General features: G+C 41.8%; 12 protein-coding genes across 12 annotated transcripts; 6 read left to right on the top strand and 6 right to left on the bottom strand.

Annotated features, from left to right (window-relative positions):
• Positions 1–148: 148 nt before the first annotated feature.
• Positions 149–2,290, bottom strand: NOP4 (mRNA-binding ribosome biosynthesis protein; the record flags this gene model as incomplete). The annotated part of the gene is made up of 2 exons (XM_020209350.1): positions 149–275; positions 372–2,290. 2 exons carry the CDS (start codon positions 2,288–2,290, stop codon positions 149–151), a joined length of 2,046 nt encoding a protein of 681 aa, XP_020066006.1.
• Positions 2,291–2,469: 179 nt separating this feature from the next.
• CHL4 (Chl4p) lies at positions 2,470–3,846 on the top strand (the record flags this gene model as incomplete). The annotated part of the gene is made up of 1 exon (XM_020209405.1): positions 2,470–3,846. The coding sequence occupies one exon, from the start codon at positions 2,470–2,472 to the stop codon at positions 3,844–3,846; it is 1,377 nt and encodes a 458-aa protein (XP_020066005.1).
• On the bottom strand, positions 3,843–6,647 carry VPS16 (tethering complex subunit; the record flags this gene model as incomplete). Its single annotated transcript, XM_020209460.1, has 1 exon — positions 3,843–6,647. One exon carries the CDS (start codon positions 6,645–6,647, stop codon positions 3,843–3,845), a length of 2,805 nt encoding a protein of 934 aa, XP_020066004.1.
• A 109-nt stretch (positions 6,648–6,756) lies between these two features.
• On the top strand, positions 6,757–7,044 carry ELC1 (elongin C; the record flags this gene model as incomplete). Its single annotated transcript, XM_020211494.1, has 1 exon — positions 6,757–7,044. One exon carries the CDS (start codon positions 6,757–6,759, stop codon positions 7,042–7,044), a length of 288 nt encoding a protein of 95 aa, XP_020066003.1.
• A 533-nt stretch (positions 7,045–7,577) lies between these two features.
• Positions 7,578–9,194, top strand: CANTADRAFT_20439 (ubiquitin-protein ligase; the record flags this gene model as incomplete). The annotated part of the gene is made up of 1 exon (XM_020206567.1): positions 7,578–9,194. The coding sequence occupies one exon, from the start codon at positions 7,578–7,580 to the stop codon at positions 9,192–9,194; it is 1,617 nt and encodes a 538-aa protein (XP_020066002.1).
• Positions 9,195–9,511: 317 nt separating this feature from the next.
• On the top strand, positions 9,512–11,197 carry CANTADRAFT_46578 (tRNA (uracil) methyltransferase; the record flags this gene model as incomplete). The annotated part of the gene is made up of 1 exon (XM_020209359.1): positions 9,512–11,197. One exon carries the CDS (start codon positions 9,512–9,514, stop codon positions 11,195–11,197), a length of 1,686 nt encoding a protein of 561 aa, XP_020066001.1.
• A 237-nt stretch (positions 11,198–11,434) lies between these two features.
• PHO85 (cyclin-dependent serine/threonine-protein kinase) lies at positions 11,435–13,019 on the top strand. Its single transcript, XM_020207362.1, has 2 exons — positions 11,435–11,512; positions 11,558–13,019. The coding sequence occupies exons 1-2, from the start codon at positions 11,493–11,495 to the stop codon at positions 12,525–12,527; spliced, it is 990 nt and encodes a 329-aa protein (XP_020066000.1). The 5' UTR covers positions 11,435–11,492; the 3' UTR covers positions 12,528–13,019.
• Positions 12,706–14,329, bottom strand: CANTADRAFT_99241 (uncharacterized protein; the record flags this gene model as incomplete). The annotated part of the gene is made up of 1 exon (XM_020212017.1): positions 12,706–14,329. The coding sequence occupies exon 1, from the start codon at positions 14,170–14,172 to the stop codon at positions 12,706–12,708; it is 1,467 nt and encodes a 488-aa protein (XP_020065999.1). The 5' UTR covers positions 14,173–14,329.
• Positions 14,330–14,456: 127 nt separating this feature from the next.
• ICL1 (isocitrate lyase 1) lies at positions 14,457–16,228 on the bottom strand (the record flags this gene model as incomplete). The annotated part of the gene is made up of 1 exon (XM_020211156.1): positions 14,457–16,228. One exon carries the CDS (start codon positions 16,226–16,228, stop codon positions 14,564–14,566), a length of 1,665 nt encoding a protein of 554 aa, XP_020065998.1. The 3' UTR covers positions 14,457–14,563.
• A 931-nt stretch (positions 16,229–17,159) lies between these two features.
• Positions 17,160–18,299, top strand: CANTADRAFT_4870 (uncharacterized protein; the record flags this gene model as incomplete). Its single annotated transcript, XM_020209620.1, has 1 exon — positions 17,160–18,299. One exon carries the CDS (start codon positions 17,160–17,162, stop codon positions 18,297–18,299), a length of 1,140 nt encoding a protein of 379 aa, XP_020065997.1.
• Positions 18,300–18,330: 31 nt separating this feature from the next.
• On the bottom strand, positions 18,331–20,410 carry RPN4 (stress-regulated transcription factor). The gene is made up of 2 exons (XM_020206364.1): positions 19,020–20,410; positions 18,331–18,968 (listed from the first exon to the last, which is right to left on the bottom strand). The coding sequence occupies exons 1-2, from the start codon at positions 20,065–20,067 to the stop codon at positions 18,550–18,552; spliced, it is 1,467 nt and encodes a 488-aa protein (XP_020065996.1). The 5' UTR covers positions 20,068–20,410; the 3' UTR covers positions 18,331–18,549.
• Positions 20,411–20,553: 143 nt separating this feature from the next.
• Positions 20,554–21,312, bottom strand: GPM2 (Gpm2p; the record flags this gene model as incomplete). Its single annotated transcript, XM_020211493.1, has 1 exon — positions 20,554–21,312. One exon carries the CDS (start codon positions 21,310–21,312, stop codon positions 20,554–20,556), a length of 759 nt encoding a protein of 252 aa, XP_020065995.1.
• Positions 21,313–21,334: the final 22 nt, after the last annotated feature.

The raw sequence follows: 21,334 nt of genomic DNA, 5'->3' as shown, positions 1-21,334 counted from the left end.
AATTCTTCATGTTCCATCATTACAACATTTTTATGTTTTAATTTCTTACTACAATGTATAGTACTTCATACAAGATAAATGTAAATCGTTCATTTTATGCAATTAATGCTAATGTAAATTAAAAATCTATTGTACAAGAACTATAGGATCATTTCTTACCCTTTCTTTGTCTACGCTTGGCACCAATGATCTTTTTGACTTCATCAGATACGTCAGATTTCTTTTCTGGTTTCTTCTCAGACTTATCTTTAGGACCCTTATTCATGTTACCCTTTCTGACTGGACCCTTTCTCTTCTTACCCTTTGGAGTCGCACTTGGTGCCTCTCCATCATCGTTATCCCTCTTTCTCTTCCTGTCATTTTTGTCAGACGAGTCTTTAGAACCATTACGAGAAAGGAACACCTTGTCTCTTCTTCTCTTCACAACTTGAGCATTTTCGATTGCAAATTCAACGATCAAGTTTCTCTTGGCCAAACCTTCTAATGAAGCTACCTTTTTCTCTTCATCAGTGAGACCTTCCAAAATTTCAGGAATGGTGACTTCATGGGCATTCAACCATCTCAAACCCATCAATGCAGCTCTGTGGTCTCTGAATTCGACGAAACCATAACCTCTACTACGACCAGTTTCACCAGTTCCCTTCACTTCCATGATAACCTTTGCTTGTTTGATGACACCCTTGTTCTTACTGCTCTTCTTGGACTTGTCGTCATCTTTAGGTTTGCTTTCAAATTCGTTCATGTCATGCTTCAACTTATCGGAACGGGTAGTTTCTTCTTTAGATAACGGTTGTCTCTTTCCTTCCTTTACTTCAGTAGCAAACTGAACAACGGCCTTACGACCCAATGCTCTCAAGGCCTTCTCATTCATTGCTCTAGGAAGATTTCTAATAGCTAATCTGGTTAACGACAAATGCAATGTAGGATTTTTGTTTAACTGTTGCACTCTCAACTTGTAAGATTTTTCTCTTAACTCAAGATCAGTTTTCGAAATGACTTGTGCCAATTTAGAGTTAGTGGTAATTCTACCTTCATTCAACAAGAACAAGTTACGCTTGTCCTTCTCCCCAGGTGCTTTACCCAAGACTTCTTTTCTCTTCTCTGAATTCTTTTCGGCCAATCTTGAAGCAGATTGTCTATCAACTGATGGAGAAATTGATAAAATACGACCTTGATAAACGTAAGCAGGAGAAACATCATCAGCAATAAGTAAAGAAGTGGAGGCAGACGAAGGAGCATTGTCCACACAGTCTGCAAATGCTTCTTCTTTCTTGAATGCAACGAAAGCAGATCCCTTAGCCAATCCTGTTTCTTTGTCTATGACGGGCAATGCATATTTGACTTCACCGAATTGACTGAAATGTTCCTTCAAAGATTCTTCATCTGCATCATACGGTATGTTACGAACAAAGATCGAGAACTGCTCTTGCCTGTTCTTAGGTTTTGGCTTTTCTTCTTCTTCTTCAACTTCAATTTCTTCGTCTGAATCAGGTTCGGCGTCTGATTTAATATCGTTCAAGTCATGAAAGTCATCGTTTTCATCTGCATCTTCTGCTTCGTCTTCATTTTCTTCCTCAGCATCACTGTCAGATTTTTCCTTGTCGTTCTCATTAACCTCGGCTTCTTCTTCTTCTTCTTCGTCATCTTCCTCTTCCTCGTCTCCTTTAGTCTCTTCCCACTTTGACTTTTCCAATGCCAAATCGACAGCCACTTCTCTACCATCAATCTTGAGGCCCACGGACTCTTTAACGGCTCTCTCAGCTGCTACCTTTTTTCTCATAGTTACAAAAGCAAAACCACTCATTTGTCCACCCTTCTTCTTGGGGATATAAGCATCAAAAACGGCACCGTATTTAGAGAAAATCTTCTTCAACACATCTGGTTTCTTACATGACCATGGAAGATTACGAATGATCAATCTCGATCTTCTCTTTTCCACTGGTGGTTCGACTGGTTCTGGTGTCTTTTGTTCCTTGTCCTTTCTGTCTCTTCTTTTTGCGATATCCACTCTCAATAATCTGTTCTGAAATTTGGTTTTTCTAGCTTCAGCTAAAGCAGTAATGGTATCGTCATCCATGGTGAATGAGACAAAACCAAACCCTCTTGACTTTTGGTTAGCGTCATTTACGATAACGGCATGTTTCACTGGTGCAAATTGCGAGAAGAACTCAGAAAGCTCTTCAGAAGTAGCTTCAAATGGTACAGAACGCACGAACAAAGTCTTTCTGTCCATTCCATCGTCTGCCACTGTAGAAGCAGGAGCTTTGGTCTCCGCCTTATCCTCGACCATCTTGAAATTGATAATGGGTTAGTTTGTTAGCCTTTCGCGAGATGCTCTTCAAAAAATTGTATGGAGATCATCTCAGTGAGATGCAAGGGTTACCCGGAAAAGTCACGCGGACCAACATCAACATTGGATCTTTACTATGTTGTTATGTGAATAGCGAAACTCCACACAAAGGGTGGACCATGGTTCATAAGAAGGAAGAGCGTAATGTGAAGAATGTATTGCCCAACAAGTATATCCCAGTTTTATCCCCAAAAGTTTTGCGGAATGTCATTTCGCGCCTACCCAAGAGTTCGTTGTTGGAATTGATGTATGTTTGGCCCAAGTTGGTAAACACCCAACCCCATCTTGATAAAGAAAATAGCAGACATAGCCAGGCTACTTATAGCTCAAAAGTCAGTCAAGAAGCTAAGGAGTTGAAACGCAACCTTAAGGTTCCAAAACGAAAGATCGTGGAGAAAATACTATTCGAATACTGGTCAAAGGGCCTTAACCTACTACAATTGGCACAAGTGGATTGCCAATTGATTATTGATCGCCCCAACTCATACTATTGGATAAAGTCAACTGTTCGAGACTCGAATGATAAGGAAGTTTGTCTCCTGTTGGCACCACAAATGTTTCTAGAAAGATTGGCTGCTGAACTCAGTGCATTATATCTCACATATATTTATGTTTGCCGCCACCCCAGGTTTCCCTTGATTTTAGTTAGGGTTCAAGTATTTGATTTGCAACCTATTAACTCCACGCTGAATTCATCCCGTCCCCACATCGCGTCTCACAAGCCGTACTTTGTTGCTATACCTTTAAACTCGCCTCATTTAATTCATAGTCCTGGTGATGACATGGTTACAAATATAGTCCTTCAAACTGTTGAATACTGCCTTCCACAGAGTGCAAACAATCTTGTCAGGCTTGAAACTAACCCTCACCAAAAGCCACTCCGATCACTAGAGTCAATGCATATCTTCAATGGTAATTCGAGGTTTGGAAATAGCATGGGTGCATGGACTCCTTATGCTGATGGTACAGTAGATCTGTTGCCATTTGGTGAACTCGAAAAGCATACGTCTTTGAATCCAAAACAAACATCTTCTGTACCCAGTGATGATGATCCATCGAAGTCGATGTTAAAAAAGATAGCAAACCTACGGTTCAAAGGTAGTCAAGATGGTGTTTTGAAATCAAGCAGACTATACGATGATAACAAACCCATTCGAAAGCTAACTATTAAATCTATTGCGCACGATTCAGAGTCTGAAGCAGAGTCGGGAAATGAAGATGAGTTTGAAAGTAACGAATATTCTTCTTTTGCACCCGTTCAGCATACGGAATTCATAATCAGAGAAAAGGTTAAGATCGAACATGAAAACTGTTCCAATATAAAAATTGCATTCTCGGGACTAGACGTGTTTGCTGGCCTACACGAATTGTCCGTGACTACCGCCGAGGAAAATAAAATGGTGCTAAATGCATTGAAAATCCCAAACTATTTGACTGGAGAAGAAGGTTCTAGTAATGGCGTGATTCACAATGGAGAGTTCACAAAAACCAGCTAATAACCCAATTTGGTTATATAGCCCTTTAACAATACAATAAGCCTTTCATCTTCACCACCAAGAGTTTCCATCATTCGTCTCAACCTATCAACATCTCTATTTTTGAATGCTTCATTAGCAGCTGATTCTAAATCATTGTTCTTAATGAATAGCTCTATTCTCTCCGAATACTTCAAGTTTGTGCAATTTTTAATGTATTCGGAAATATGACTTTTTGGTGCATTAAACTTGAACCCTGCATCAACGAATGGCTTAAACCCTATAGGTGATTTGGGAGTCAAATTTGCTGTCTTCAGGCCAATTGCAAATTGATATAACTTGTCAAAGTCCTTGGAGCTGGTATAGGTATTCAAAACAAGAATCCAAAGCTTTTCCGACGCAATATTGAAGTCCTTAATAATTGACTTGCACGCTTTGATCTGGTTCATTTTGATGAGTTTGATCAAAATATCATTCAATGATTTCTCTAGGAAAAAATTTGTCATGTAAGTCTCCCCTAACTTCTTCTGTAATTCCAATACTTCAAGTTCTCTTTGATATATTTTATTCATCCTTCTCATTCCAACCCTACTTATCGATTTGAGTAACCTGGATTTGTAATCTGCATAGTAAGTATCGTTGCTTTTAGATTGATTCTTCTTTAGGAAAGACTTGATCCTTGAAATTCCTAATTCTTGAGTTTTATCTTGTTGTATAAAATACGTTTCCATTAGCTTGGAATGTTGCTTCCCGATGCTCTGTAACCAAAAATGACCAATCAAGTCACCCGTTATAGGAAAGGCTCCTTTATTTTCTACTAAGCTCTTCAATTCGTTCTTGATTTCATTTTGATTCAAAACTTTGAAGAATTGTGAAATTGATAATTCCTTTTGAAGGTGAAGCAAGATAAACTTGATTAGGTCATACTCACCTGTTTGAAAAGCTTTGATTAGGCCTAGTTCAGTTTCATCATACTTGAAGTATTGACTTATTTTCTTTTGAATTGAAGGTTCAAAGTCGATCAACAACTTGCATAGCGTTATTCTGCCTTCTTCATATGCCGCATCTGTTATCTGTTCAACTGATACATAATTTCTCTTCTTTGCATCAGGAATCTCATTGGAGTTTGAGAAAGAATAAAGTTTGTTCGAAATGATTTTTAATAATTCTGCATCAGACAAATTCATCTCTTTCCTAACCTTATAACAGCACCAGTGGATATATACCATGTCTTTGAATTGGTTGAGATGTAACAAATCCATTATTTTCAATGACAATAAGTATTGGTCTCTGTTTAACAACATTTTAAAGAAACTCTCCCATCCAATATTAAGTAATTCACCATACGTGAGGAAAATGCCAAAATCTAAGGTCTTTATCTGATTTAAGATTTTGACTAGATTTATAGTTTTCAAATAATGAGAAGAATCGTATGAGTTCAAACCATCATCTCCGAAATATGTTTTCCCGAACGAAACAGCTCTTAAAATTTTCTTTTGCCATGTTTGATCAAACTCCTCGAGCACAACTTCAAGGCACTCAGTAATAGCACTTTCTAGAGAATTGTCAGATTTCAACAATGATATATTTGTATCTGCTTTTGAAGCATGATTTGAAAGCTTATCGATACAGTCCAATAGAATACTTGATGAGGATGATGAACCAATTTGATACAAATTTATCTGGGAGTCTGGAACTTTGTTTATGAATTCCACTGATGATGAAGTTATTATTTTCAACCCATCAGACTGAGTCAACAAAATGGGGATGGTAAAAGATAGATCACCATCAGTAGTAGTAGTGTCATTTAAAATCAAATCTATATCGAAATCTTCTTCTTCCTCGTCAATGTCGTAAAAAAATGAAACAGAATTCTGGTTAGGACCTATTAATTTTATCTCATCCTTTAATGAAATGCAGATTGCATCATTGCTGCACCAGGCAATTTGATAAGGCAAATGTGATTCGTTCAATAAATTGTATTCAAGCAATATGTTTGTGAATTTATTATTAATCACGTAAATCTTATTATTCACCAAAGAGATCAATTTGCCATTAGGAGAAGGTAAGATTTGATTAAAAGGTCCATCAGTCAACATATTATCAATAAACTTGAAAGTCATACTATTAATATCAATGTGGCTTGAAATTATTGTCTTGTCGTAACTGAATAAAAGCACAAATTGACTGTTGTTCTCATTCTCATGAATAGCTTCAAATGAATTGATCTTGCTCGAATCATACCCTTCCAAACTTATTTCATAAGTTTTCAATTGAGTAAGATTAATCACCACAAATCTATTCTGCAATCTCAATATTAAGAAATCCCTCCAGATCTTACTGTCTAATATCCTGTAGACTTCTTCTATCTCATTATTTTCCAAGTTAGTGATGACAACATTTTCACCAGTAGGATCATCTTTGGCAATTGAATCTCCGATATTATCCAACTTGATGGCTTCTTTTGTGAAATCATACTCCTCGAAACTACCCTTGAAATCATGGTAATAACGGATTTTTCTGTTACTCAATACAAGACACAATTCTTCATCTCGGAAGTGAAAATCCACTATATGCTCCTCTGGACGGCTGTTGTATACAACTGTCCATATCTTATTACCGTTTATAGAGTAGATATCTATAACATTAGGATGTGGAACGAATTTGGAGGCTAAAGCTATTAGTGTTCCGTTTGGTGATATGGACACTTTGAAATTGAGGTATAAGTTATCAACAGACCAATTCAACGACTCATACACTGTCACATGGCTGTAGAAAACATCATGTAGCTTTTGCCACCTCAAGCTTGGATTGGAGGTCATTATCGTCTTCAGTAGTTTAGGAGAGCGTATTATACGCGATAATCTTGTCATGTGACGAGATAGTGAAGTATGAAAATCAAGACTGGATACCACCACTAAACAACCAAACATGAGTGAATACGTCACGTTAGTGTCCAGTGATAACTACAAGTTCGTTGTGCTCAAAGAAGTGGCGCTGATATCTTCAGTGTTGAGGAATACGCAAGGTTTTGAAGAAGGAAAGACAGGGAAGATAAACTTGGAGATGGATGGAGATATTTTGGAATGTATTGTGGAATACCTATACTATCACTACAAATATAAGGACCAGGCGGAACTGGGTAACATTCCAGAGTTTAACATTCCAACTCATTTAGCATTGGAGCTTTTGGTGAAGGCGGACTTCTTGGATATATGATCTCTCGGTGATTTTTTATCGAAAATAAAAATCATACATATACTACTAAATCAGAGGATTATAAGAAGATATGGAGTCTACTAGCATTGATAGGTCCTTCCCTACAGAGTGTTCAGGAAATGACGATTAGATGTAACGCGGGTTTTTAAGTTCATCCTATAGCAATAGCCTATCGTCTATAAAACCATTTCATCACCTTATTCTACTCTAAACCATAGAACCCGACAGGGCTGATGTGAATCTTACAAGTTTCGAGCTGAACTTTCCACAAATACTTCGAAGTATGAGAGACACTTAAAAGAACAAATAGAACTTAAGTACCACGAGCAGCTTAATAAACTGGATATTACACCTGCATTGACATACACCTGCATTGACATTGAGAATGTAGATTTCCTAGATGTGTGAGGGAAGTGTCCCTATATTGTTTAACGATTCCAAACTGCTTTGGCTGATCATGGAGAGATTTGCTAAAGTACTGCATATACCCCACATTTATATAACCCCTACTCACAACTACTACATCACCAATCATGTCAGAGACTCTCCTAGATACGCTATCTGTGGAAGTTGACCACTTGATAGGGTCAGGTGAACGTGAATTGAATCTCCTTCAATCCGAATCTGATAGTTTATTGCACTATCTACAAGAAATAGAACAATCATTAGTCAAGAACATTGAACTTGAGTCGGATACAGCAACAACTGACACTAAACAACTTGACAATCTCACTAAGTCCTGGTACAACGGGTCCATTGGCCATTTGAAATCGTACAACTCCTCCATAAATCGATGCTACAAATCAGTTCTTTCTAATTCTAAATTCAATATTGACTTGGATGATGCATATTCTTATCCATTGAGACTCGACAATTTTCCAGTATCAGTGACGCCAACCATCACCAAGTACTTGGATGTTGAGCTGGAGAAGGATATAGAAGATCGTAAGACTGTGGTCAGGATCAAAAATCGTGAGTATCTATTGAAATCCATCATCTTACATTTATTGAAGATTGGACAATGTGATATTGTCGAAGAATTCGTTAAGGAATTGCCATTGGATTCAGAAGTGACCATTGATCAATCCTTGCTTAACAAATTCGAACGACTTAAAACCATCGTGGATAATATAGTGATAAATCACGACTTAACCCAGGCATTGGAATGGTTCAAAGACAAGTATAATGAATCAGTCAGTTTGTCCTCTGGTATTAGTCTGGCTTCAAGTTCTTATCACTCAAGTTATAATGAAATTGAATTCAAATTCCATATGTTACAGTTTATTCTTCTACTAAATGGGAATGGAACTGATTTCTGCATAGAAAACTCATTAAAGGCATACTTATATTCCAAAGAGAACTTCACGAGGTTCTTTAAAGACTATCTACATGAATTATCTCCATTGATGACACTATTGCTTTTCGAGACTGATAAGAACTACGATGAGGGTACAGATGTATTTTCACAGAAGCATGTCAAGGGAATGGTGGGGGTATTTTTGGAAAAGTTGAAGCATAGCTACAACTTGGAGATCTCTAGCAGAGGCGCAAATCAGGGTGAGTCTAGATTTGTTTACGAACTTTTGAACAGTTTTGAACGCATCCATGACAATCAAGCATTGTTTGTCAATCTATCGAACGAGTTTATTTCTGAGTATTGCAAAGACTTGAAGCTTTCAAACGATAGCTCTTTGTTCCAAAGTATATTGGCTGGACTTATATACTTACCAAGTTTCTACAAGTATAAGAAGATCCAAATGAAAATGAACAAAGTGTTGGAAGAAAAACCAAAAGATGCTGATCTGGAATTCCTGGAGAGTTTCGGGGAAGCACCTTATCACTATGACTTGCCTTTCCAGTTGCCAGACTCAAACCGCTTCCTATTCAATTATCATCCTATTTTTGTTTGCCCTGTGTCCAAGGACCAATTAGTTCCAGGATTACAATACTACGGGAACCAGTCTAGTTTGAACCCTTCATCTGGGCCACAGGTAAGTCCTGTGGTGGTGCTCAACTTCTGTAACCATGTGGCTTTGAGAGAGAGCATATGGCAGTTATCCAAGAAGGGGACGGAGATATTCAAATGTCATTACTGTTACAAGAAACATGAGTACTCGAATGTAACGGATGCCTACTTTATCGACTTGTGAGTAGGACACCGAATATTCTGTTATTTCTGTTCTATCAAGTTCGTACGTGCATGCTAGAGGGCAATACAGTACTCTCGGTCTTAGATCATGAGCTTCAGTACTCAATTTTGTTCAGCATAAATCTTAATTAAACATTCCAATTTTTATTTCTTTGTATTAGTAGTCCGCTCTATGACTGAATGGGGATCCAATGCATGTTTCTCTTCACTCAAATTCCTAACTTTTTACCTCTACCCTTCCTAGGAATTAACTGAAAACTTGGTGCGACTTCTCAAGTTAAAACGGATCTCATCTGCAAAATAAAAATTATTATCATCATGAAGGGAAAAGAGAAGAAACTGCCAGAGGCCAAGTTGATAATCTCGGATGTGTCGGTGTTGGGTGATCCTTGGGTCCCCATCTATGAGACCCAGGTGGACTTTGAGGCCCAACATTTCGAAGCTGCAATGTCTAACTTGATCAAACAACCCAATATCAACTCGACCGTGATCATGAGAGCAGACATCTTGCGTGAAAACAAGTATGATCCGGAGGAGGGAGTGACCAAGTTTGAAAGCAAGTTTGTCGATCAGATGCCGGAGTTCCCGAAGACTGATAATCAAGAAGATGTCGTGTTGCACCGCTACCTAGAAGACATTTCCCTTAAAAGCATCCCATTGAATAGTGAAATCAAGCTCAATCCAAAGTCTGAAATTATCAGAAGAATCATTCCCAGAAATCCATTCAAGGACTATATCATAAATCAGACTTGTTTGTTGCTAAGAGACGAACAACACCAGGAAAACGGTTCTGTATTGGTGGTCTACATTCCTCATATCAAGACTAGTGATGAAACTCCCTTCTACTTACCTCCTGTATATGCAGTAGGTATTTTGTACCATCAGTCTACCTTGTCAATTCATTATTTACCCTTTGGATATAATACGACATCGCCAGAGAACTTGCGTGAATTAGATCCCGCAGAAAGGCCAATCAGAATAGCACTCCGCTTACTTCAGACTTCGGCAAAACACTCGCACGGAGCTAAAACAGGGTATGAAAAGAGAGTCAATCACGATTTGGTGGTTCCAAAAATTGCATTCCAGAACCGGTACATCAGCTTGAAGAAAAAGTATTCCTCCGATCTTGTTAACCTGTGGAGTGAAAGCACTGATCCTAAGAAGCATGTGTTTGAAGACCTAGCCATCGCCGCATTTTTGATTGAGTTCTGGAACATAAAATACAACGGTAAAACCGACTTCGAATTTAGAGACTTGGGTTGTGGTAATGGATTGTTGGTATACATTTTGCAGATGGAAGGCTACAAGGGAAAAGGTATAGATGCAAGAGCCAGAAAATCTTGGGCAACCTACCCTAAAGAAGTGCAAGACAATCTTTATGAACAGATTGTGATCCCTGGTATCTTGTTAAAACCACATCCGGCTGTCTCTAAGTTGGCACCACAAGTCAAAGATAACGGGAGAGTTTTTAACGTTCCAATGGCACCCAATGACAAGGGAATGGAGTATCATTCCTCGGGAAGTCTCTTAAACTCCAATCAGGTTTGCACCACCGAAGATTTTCCATCGAACACTTTCATTATTGGAAATCATTCCGACGAGCTTACCTGCTGGATTCCTTTATTGGGTTTCCCATTTATTGTGATACCTTGTTGCTCGCATGCCCTTTCAGGGGCCAAGATCAGATACCCTCCACGCAAAGCCATTCACAACACCAATATTGGCCCTAATCACAACACTAGCATTTCTACATACAGCACCTTGGTGGATCATGTTGAGGACCTTGCACGCCAAGTTGGTTGGAAGGTTGAAAAAGAAATGTTACGAATTCCCAGCACTAGAAACTCAGCTATTATTGGTACCGATAAGATAGACCGTTTCAAGAACGAGTCCAAAGAATCTACACAAGTGCGCTTGTTTGACATCTTAGCTGTTGAAGGTGGTGCTGAAGGGTGGGTTGAGAACTCAATGCTTTTAATGAAGAAGGCACCAAGAAACCACTGAGGTCCTAATTCATTCAAACGCTTGTGTTCTGATTCTGTTCCGCCTGTGTGATACGTCAAACTTGGCCACCACTTCTATGTCGAGAAAAGAATCGGTTTTTAGCTCCAATTCGGGTTCTTGAGCGATCTACAGGCTTGCCTGTGTACACTAAGCCTCTTATCGGCCAGCCTATCCAACCTGTATATTAATGTATTATAACCAGATTTTCTCAATATAGACAATTCCTGTACACAACCGCGCCCTTCCACCAAACTCATGTAAAGGAGAAAGATTTCATTAGTTGGCATAAACTAACATGACTGGATCATCATCACAGTAAGTACAGATCTATACAACTCGTGGAGTGCCACTAACATTTAGATTTCAACAGCTTGAAAAGCTAGGTGAAGGAACATATGCCACCGTCTACAAAGGAAGAAATAGATCCACCGGTGCCTTGGTGGCATTGAAAGAAATTAACCTCGATTCTGAAGAAGGAACGCCTTCCACTGCCATAAGGGAAATCTCATTGATGAAGGAATTGGACTATGAGAATATCGTCACGTTGTACGATGTCATCCACACTGAGAACAAGCTCACGTTAGTGTTCGAATATATGGACAAGGACTTGAAGAAATACATGGAGGTCCATGGGAATCAAGGAGCATTAGACTTGAAGATCGTTAAGTCATTCATGTTCCAGCTTCTTAAGGGTATCATGTTCTGTCATGATAACCGTGTTTTGCATCGTGATTTGAAACCTCAAAATTTATTGATTAATAGCAAAGGTGAATTGAAATTAGGAGATTTCGGGTTGGCCAGAGCCTTTGGTATTCCTTTCAATACATTTTCTAATGAAGTGGTCACTTTATGGTACAGGGCACCGGATGTGCTTTTGGGATCCAGAGCATACACTACTTCAATTGATATATGGTCTGCTGGATGTATTTTTGCTGAGATGTGCACTGGTAAGCCCCTTTTCCCAGGTACTGCTAATGATGACCAATTGATCAAAATCTTCAGATTGATGGGTACTCCAAATGAAAGAACTTGGCCAGGAATCTCACAATATGCCAACTACAAGAGCAATTGGCAGATATTTGTCCCTCAAGATTTGAGATTCATTGTACCAAATTTGGATTCAATGGGATTAAACTTATTACTGAGCTTGTTACAGATGAGACCAGAAGCTAGAATCACTGCTAGACAGGCCTTACAACATCCATGGTTCCATGAAATCACCAACCCCACTCCACTTGTCCACCAATTGAATGATCCATACCAACAAAATCAATCACAACAGCCACCTCAACACTCGCACCAACATATTATTGATCAACAGTACCAATAGGAAGCGCCAGATTCTTTCCCTGAAAATATATACTTTACATCCTAGGCGGGTATGCTGATCCATGGACAAAGGACCAGTTTAGAATCTATATTAATAGTGGAGAGTATTTGATTCGTACTTAATCTCCAGAGCTATGTAAGTTTGTGAAGTAATGAAATGAATAATGCTATGGTAATGATCAAAGAAGTTCGAAGCTAGGACATTCACTGAACCGCATCAATAGTTGTGCTAAATTATAGTTTTTAGATTCCAACACAAATCTCCAAATTTCCAGATCCTCGTGCTCATTTTGATTGTAAAAGTCTGTCAATAATTGTATAAGTGCTTTGGATATGTCCTCGGATATTAGATCACCGTTGTAGTTGATGCCGAATTCAGAGCAATCTTTTGGTTCATACTCGTGATAAAGCTTAAGTAAATTTATCACTGGAATCTGAGTAATTGATCCATGCTTTGCTGATAGTATAAAAGTCATTATCTGATCTAGTGATAAGCTTGAAGTCTTGATATTATGAATCTCCTCAGGTTTGAAATTATACAACGTAGAAATGAGAATTTCATCCATATCTTCAAACCTGAACAAATATATCCTTTGTAAAAGTTTCAACAATTGAAACTTGGCATTTGTGTTAATGCCATTTCTGTAAATGATTGTGGGAAAGTTTCTGTTGTAGCGCACTTTCTCGAAATCATATATCACAGTGTTCTCTCTAATGCTGAAGGGCAATGATAAGTTGGTGCTACTATTGAGAAGCCATGGTTCTATCTGCTGTTTCTCGTCGTCATATTCTGGTAATTTTTCGTTTTCATCTAAAATCAATTCTTCTGTGGATTCAACTTCTTGCATTGCTGGAGTTGACGACTGATCATCTTCATTAGAATTAACTGTCGGCAAGGCTGTTGTTTCATTATGGATCTGATTAATTAGGTTTTGAAAATTCAATGATAACTCTTTGAACTTGTATCTCAAAAACCTCAATCTGGTCTTTCTCTCATAAACGATCTCTCCTTCTGACATTAAATTCATATACTCGTTAGCAGATTCGTCGTTATACAAACTGAACACGTAAGATTTGAAAAATTGCTCAATTAAACCCTTTGACACAAATTTGTTGGCTAGCACTTTGTCTGAAATGCCCTTGGAGGTCGAATTTAATTGAAGCTTATGGACAGTGTGCAGAATAATGTCTAGGTTTCTCTTTATCATTTTGTAATTTCCGTTTACCTCGATCGATTGATCTGGGTCATGCTGGTGGTATGCAAATTCTTGTATGACTTGAAGTAGTCTACTCTCATAGTACTCGAGTTTCTTGTGGATGAGATTAAAATCAATCCTGGTGTTCAAGTCCACGAGATACCAGGTCTTGATCATTTCAATCACAAGAGAGAGATTTCTCCAATTTCCCGAATTAGTTTCATGTTGAGGATCAAACTTGAGGAGGTTGTAAAATTCTTTATTGACCAACGGAAGAGTATTATTAGGTTTTGATAAGACAAAAATTTTGTACAAGATATCCACTGGGAGTGTAGATAGAGTCAACGGCTCGATGACCCTGGGCGGTGCTATCTTAAGCTTCTTCGGTTTATGTTGTTTGGCTCTGTATCTGGCCCTTTTTAGCGGTTTCCCCGGATTGATAAAACCCATAATGCTTCAAACTTCAGCCCGGATATTCTTGCAGATGCAGCGATGGTGTTACGTAAGCACAGCCGTATCGGGAAGTAAGGGTCCAGTAGAGGAGTATGGACAGACAACTAGGGATACGATGTTCTCGCTGACGGTAAGCTAATCTAGGGGGCAAATTTAGACTTCGTCACCTCGTCATCAACCTCGTGACTTTTCCTGCTTTTATGGCAATATCATGCACAATATCACCTTCTAGCTCATACCAAAAGTTTGATTCAGTGTGTCAATGCGATTATTATTAGAGTCTACAATTGATTCTGGCATACGTAATAAATAAGTATAAGTCACTAAATAGGTACCTGTACCGGTGGATATTATATATAGGGGAGTGTTAGCTCGCTAACTGTCACCTCTAAAGGTTACCCTTTGCTTTTTCCTTGATCTCCTTGAATTGATCTTCAGTGACACCAGCACCCATGGCAGCGGTGGAACTGACACCACCGGTAACCATCTTCAACAAACCGTCAATGTACTCGGCACCAGACCATTTTTGATGCTTGACAACTTCAACACCTCTTTCGATTTCTGGTTGTTGAACGGTTTGACCGTAAGCCTTCATACCCTTTTCAGCGTATTGACGAGAGAAGTCGTCCACAGCCAAAGCGGTGGTGTGCAAACCAGCCAAGGTGATGAATTGCCAGACGTAACCTAATTCACCCAATCTCTTGATGTAGGTCTCTTGTTCGTGTGGTGGCATAGCTCTGTTCCAGTTGAAAGATGGAGACAAGTTGTAAGCCAACCATTGGTCTGGGAATGCAGCCTTGACACCTTCAGCGAATTCCTTGGCTTGGTTGTAGTCTGGCAAAGCGGACTCCATCCAGATCAAGTCAGCGTATGGAGCAAAAGCTCTACCTCTCATCACAGCACATTGGGTACCACCTTGGTATCTGTAGTAACCTTCTCTGGCTCTGGAAACTTCCCAGTTGAAGTAGATGTCCTTGCCCAAGATTTCTCTGGCAAGCTTTCTGGCTTCCTTGTTGGAGGCACCAGACAATGGGTTAACCTTGTCGGTGAACTTCTTGATCAAGGCTTCCTTGTTGGAGTAGTTTCCACTCTTGATTTCGTCAATGACGGCTTCGTGGAACAACTTCAAACCGGCAGTCTTGGTCCATTCGACTTCGATGGCAGCCAAAGCATCACCGTAGATACCCTTGGATTCGGCTTCAGCCATGAGGGAGGCCAATTCTGGAGCGTCTGGGTTGGTGGCACCAATAACGAAGTAGTGGTCTCTGTGATCGATGGTGGAGGTGATCAAAGTGGCGGCTTCAGAATCGGTTCTGGCAACGGCCAATAAGTCGGAGCCCAAGATATCAGCAGAGGCTCTGATGGCGACCAATCTGTTGATGTGTTCTTGAACTGGGACCAAGACCTTACCGGCCATGTGACCACACTTCTTGGTACCTGGGGCTTGATCTTCGATGTGAATACCAGCAGCACCTCTTTCAACGAACATCTTGGTCAACTTGATGATGGCAGTGATACCACCGTGACCAGTGTCACCATCGGCAATAATAGGTCTCAAGAAGTCGATGTATGGGGTCTTAGCTCTTTGTTCTTTGGACAAGCCCAATCTTTCTTCTCTTTGCTTTCTGTCGTGGAACAACTGGGCGAACCACAAGTGTTCCACCTTGTTTGGAACAGTGTCCATAGGGTAATCAGCCAAATCTGGAGATGGCTCATTGGAGGTGGAAGCAGTAGAAGAACATTGCCATCCGGAAACGTAGATGGAGTCCAAGTACTTGGCCATTTGAGCGACATGGATTGGGTCCAAAGCACCGAAGGTGAAGGAAGCGGTCTTCTTCTTGTCGTGTTCAGTCAAGAGTCCGAACAACTTCTTGGCTTGCACGGAAGATGGGTAGTCGATTTTCAAACTACTTCTCTTCTTAGCGATTTCTTCAGGAGTGTAGATTCTCTTGGTCTTGTTCCAACGAGGTTGGGACCACCATTCCTTGATCTCCTGGACTTGTTGTTGGTAGAACTTCTCTTCTTGATCGACGTCAATAGCAGTGTAAGGCATCTTGTAATATTTGTTAAAGATATATGCTAGATAGAAATATCAAGAGGGTAAATTCCACCCTATTTATACCACATCCTGTCGGCCATATTTCGCCGTCGGTCCACAATACCCCAGATTTGTCTTCCGCTGATCCTGATACGAAAATTGCGGTGCGAACATGTGCCTCGGGTACACGGAAGGCACCCAGCCGACACGTCTCGAGACGGTGAAACGGGCCCGCTGGTGTTTCAGACATGGTGGTGGTGCTGCTGCTGTTGGCTAGCGGGTGCTAGTGGCGGCAGGTGGGACGGTGTGGACGGAGGTGGACGTCGTATGCTGGGGTAGGGTCCTCGGAAACTCGGAGTTTATGAGCGAGTATCACATGATGTGGATTTAACCCCGTGAGTCATCTGAGTCAACTGGTGGCCGGCGTCGGCCCCGAATCCCACATGAAAGTATCCGAGGTGCAAAGTTCCGTACTGCCGATCTTCACGTGAGCGCTCGTATCCGACGGTCTCGGAGTTGTGGCCGCCGGCCGACGTAACTGCCCTCGCGTGCGCACAATGTCGCCAAAGCCAAATGTCGCCAATGGCCAATGTCGCAGTAAATGTAATCCAACTTCGAGGACCGCACGTGACCCCTGTGTTTACTTCGCCCTACTCTTCACACTCTCCCTAAGCCCTAGTACCCCGCCCGGCATCACCATCCACCCGCCTGAACCTAACTTAATCTTACCAACCCGTTTCATCTACTATCTCGGCTTTTGGAACCGCTTCCCGTCCTATGCAGGAGCTCAGCCGGTTTTTTTGATCCATCACTAAATCGTTAGCGCTCCGGGCTAGCCACAGCCTCCATTCTCCCTCTTCCACCTTGAGAGTACCCTCCTCATATCCGTCGCCAAAGCACATACACCTGCCAAGAAATCTGGCTCCTCAGATAGTCCGCTGCTGTCATGTCAAGCTTAGTACCTGACGAGTACTTGGCATATCTAGCGTACCTACCGGATTTGCAGGTATGCGCCAACATATTCATGACGTTCACGCCTATGTTCTCGTACGGGTCGACCTGCTACAGCATCTATCGCCGGCAAACCTCCACCGGGTTCTCCATTGACATATGTGTCACCATGTTGATGGCGGCAACATTGAGGATCTTGTACTACGTGATCGCTCCGTACGAGATCACCTTGCTCCGACAATCAGTTGTCATGATCTTCATCCAGTGCATCTTGCTTAAGGTGTCCTTGCATTACAGACCCAACAATTACGACCCTGACTTCTTATCTCCGATGCCCATGTTTCGCAATGAAATAAACTCCAGTCTTCCTCGAAGACTCAGCGCCAGTGGCAACGCCGTGGACCACGGCAACTATTATGCCAACAAGTCGCTAATCTCGTCCTTAGGGTTCCTTGCGGCTGACGGCTTCAAAATAGTCAGGATCTACTTGCAGGTCAGTTTCAGTCAGGCGTTGAAATTCTTTGATGTCTATTACCAAAGACCCTTCTTTTTCTGGCAATGGAAGAACGAAGCTCCCTACTGGTCGTTTGTGGCGAAATTCAGTGGAGTGTTTGCGTTTTTGACCCTTGTCTTTAGAAATAACCAAACTTACGGCAATTTCATCGGAGTTTTGGGGCTTTTCATCGAGTCCTTATTACCACTTCCACAAATATTACTTCTTAATAGACTCGGTTCGGTGAAAAACTTCAAAATCATTTTGTTGTTGAGTTGGTTGGGTGGTGACTTGACTAAGATCAGTTACTTGGTGCTTGGAACTGATAATGTGTCCCCAATATTCATTATTGCTGGATTGTTCCAAATGTCATTAGATTTATTCATTGCATGGCAATATCTCCATTTTAGATATTTGGAAATGAAAGCAACCAGATTTGCATCCACATCACTTTCTAGTGGCTCATTTCCGAGTACAGTTAGCTCTGGCAATGCTTCGCTGGCTGATTCCACCAACATGAACGAGATTGTTGATCAGTTATTGGCCTCTCCGTCCAATAAAAATCAAAATCCTTCTCTGGAAACTTCTGCTAAAGTTCAACCGGATCAAAGTATAGAATTGAAGAGCTTCAATTTGGTTTAATGTATATAGACTACAGGAATAGATATAATAATTAAATATCATATATTTGGCTTGCAATCTGAATATTATTGTACTCCATACTCGTATGAACAATAAGTTATGTACAGGTATATTCGCAAACTCTATATATAAGGGGTAGAGAAACCAACAGTATTCTGGCTATTTATAAGTGATGATATTAAAACGCATAAGCATTGGGTATGTGGTCGTAAGCATAAAGGATATTCATAATTCGATTTGATGGGATGGATCAAACGGAAACGTACTCGACATTGTCCTTGGCCTCGTTGATTAGGTCCAAGGCTTCTTTTCCAACCAAACCATGTTTGACTTTAATATGCCTTGACAACGCATCGCCTCTGGAGAATGTCTTCAGTTTTCCATTACCTGCACCTCCGTTCATTCTTCCTTCACAGATAACGCATCTGAAAATCTTCTTCTTACTTGCATGAATTGTTTCTTGATGCCTGATCAAGTCATATGGTCTTGAAAATTGTTTGTGACATGGTACACCAGTAGATGGATTAATCAAATCACAAGCATGTGTGGGGTTGTTGGCAGATATTTCTGCTGCCGACATGTGAGGAAGGGAGACTCTAGTATTCAAACTCTTCTCTTCCTCATCCTCATCTTCATCAGACAAGAACTGCTGATCATCTTCCATGTTCATGTTGGCGAGTTCTTGGTCGATCATTAAGCCCTCGTCATTCTGGATAATGGGTGATTCTTGCTGAGTGTTACTGGATATTATTGCGTTTGGAGCTTTGAGTTCTTCTTGCTTGATGTTGAAGAAATCTTCATGCTTGATATCGTTGGCATTCAAGCCTTGTTGTTCGATATTGCTCATATTCACAGTATTGGTAGCAGGCTTCAAGTAGTCATCCAAATCCATAAAGTTCATGTTCACATCAGTTTCATTATAGTTTTCCCCATTGTGATTCATAACCAATTGGTCAAATTCGTCATCAACGTGGAAATATTTGCTATCGTCTTCGTCATCATCGGATAATTCTTCTTCGACATCCTCATCGAAAGCATCCATCGACAAGTAATCGTTTTCGTAACCGGGTATTATGTTGTTGTTGGCATTCAAGAACTGTTGTGAGTAGTCATTCGGGTTTCCAGCCTGGTTGAACTGGTTAGGAGGAACAAACAAGGGCGACAAGTCGTCGTTCCAGAACTTGTTGTTGATCAACTGCGATGGTTGGATATCGGGGTTGTATAGCAAGTAGTCGTCGTCCTTCTTATTGTTGGCCTGGTCCTCGTCGAGGAAGGTTATCCTTCTCCTCCTGTCGGGCTTGGTTGGGAATTGCTGTGGTAAGGGGGGGTAGTAAAGTTGCGAGTCTTGAGGAGGAGTGGTGTTCAAGGAGTCGGGGTTGGCGTAGTCGGTGAAGGGATTGATTCTTGGCTGGGAGTATTGCATGTCCACGTCCATAGCGTTTGAGTCATACACGGGGGCAGAAGTGTTGGGAGCGGGGTTGTGTTTGTAATCCAAGAAACTGTCAGGGATGTTGAGGAAGTTGGACAAGCTGGAGCTGTTGCTGGTGTTGGGATGCGAGTACAACTGGGCATGGGAAGCAGCGGGCGAGCCGTTGAACCCCAACTTAGGCGAGTCGCTTCTTTGGGGTTGGCTGGCAAGTTGCTGGGAGGGGAGATGCGAGTGTTGGAAGGAGTTGACCTGGATGGGGCTGTTGGGCAACTGGTAGAGCTCCTCGTCCATGATGTCGGTGATAGATCTTTTCAAGGAGGGCAATACAACCGAAGTCATGGTGTACTGCTAAAAAAAAACTTTAGTGGTAGACGATTTCGATGGCAAACCGGGAAAGATATATGTGGATACTACTGCTTATTAATTTGTATTGCTTTTTGTGCGCACACGCTAGACCATGGTGCAAGTGCGGGTGGATGCGGCGAACATACGAGGAGTCCGCATCGGATGCCTAAGTGTGGCCCCGCTGATTACAATTAGAACATGAAACGACGATAAGAAATGACTCATGGGGGTGGGCAGGCGTCAGGGACACCCACCCTGGCCAATGGCTGTCGGTGACAAGTGCCAGGGTGGTGCCAAGCGGAGGCTTACCGGAGCCGTTGCATCACACCCATCGGGAATAGTAATTGGCTGGTTGCTGGGCCATCACTCGGTCCCGATGTGGAATTTTCTAGAACGGGCGCACAGGCACTAGAGATCCGCAGCAGTGACTGGAAAAATGATGACGCCACGGGAGCTCACGTGCGGGCTGCGCGATCACCGCTATTTTTGGAGGCCCTCATTGCGCACCTTCTCTATGCCCTTTGCAGCCAACTCCTGGTCCAAGTAGTAGTAGTCCTTGACCAACTCACCGTGGTCGTCGAGCTCGAACACAAGCGGCACGCCCGTGGGCACGTTGATCGATGAGATGTCGTCGTCGCTGACGTGGCTCAAGTGCTTGATCACGCTCCGCACCACCGACCCGTGGGTCACCACGAGCACGGTGCGGTCCATCTGGATCAACTGGTGATTGAGCACCTCCTGGATGAAGAATGGCATCACCCGCTTCATCACCATCTCGAGCGACTCGCCCCGCGGCAACACCGCCTGGTTGACCACGTCGTTGTAGCGGGCGTCGATACAGGGATCGGGCCCCTCCACCGCGGGAGGCGTGCCGTGGTAGTCGCGCCGGATATAGTGGAACTTTTGCTTGTCCTCACCCAACAGCACGAACACATCGTGCTTGTTGCGACCCTGGTACTGGCCGTAGTGGCGCTCGTTCAATTGCCACACCTTGTGGTGGTCCAACCACGCCTTGTTCAAGTGGTCCAAGATCCGGAGCCCCGTGTCGATCGAGCGGGTAAGCCTCGATGTGTACACCACGTCGGGATCGAGGCCAGCGTCTTTGATAAGGGCCCCAGCCCGCGTGGCCTCGTCCTTGCCCTTCTCGGAGAGGGGGATGTCGATCCAGCCGCAGAACTTGTTCTCGTGGTTCCAGCGGGACTCGCCGTGGCGAAGAACGATCAACTTGTGGGTGGGCATGCTAAGTGATAGTCGCCGATTT

This window comes from Suhomyces tanzawaensis (genome assembly GCF_001661415.1).
Source record: "Suhomyces tanzawaensis NRRL Y-17324 unplaced genomic scaffold CANTAscaffold_2, whole genome shotgun sequence".
In the NCBI taxonomy this organism is placed as follows: domain Eukaryota; kingdom Fungi; phylum Ascomycota; class Pichiomycetes; order Serinales; family Debaryomycetaceae; genus Suhomyces; species Suhomyces tanzawaensis.
Note: the sequence above shows the minus strand (reverse complement) of the source record. Positions and strands in the feature narration are given on the sequence as shown.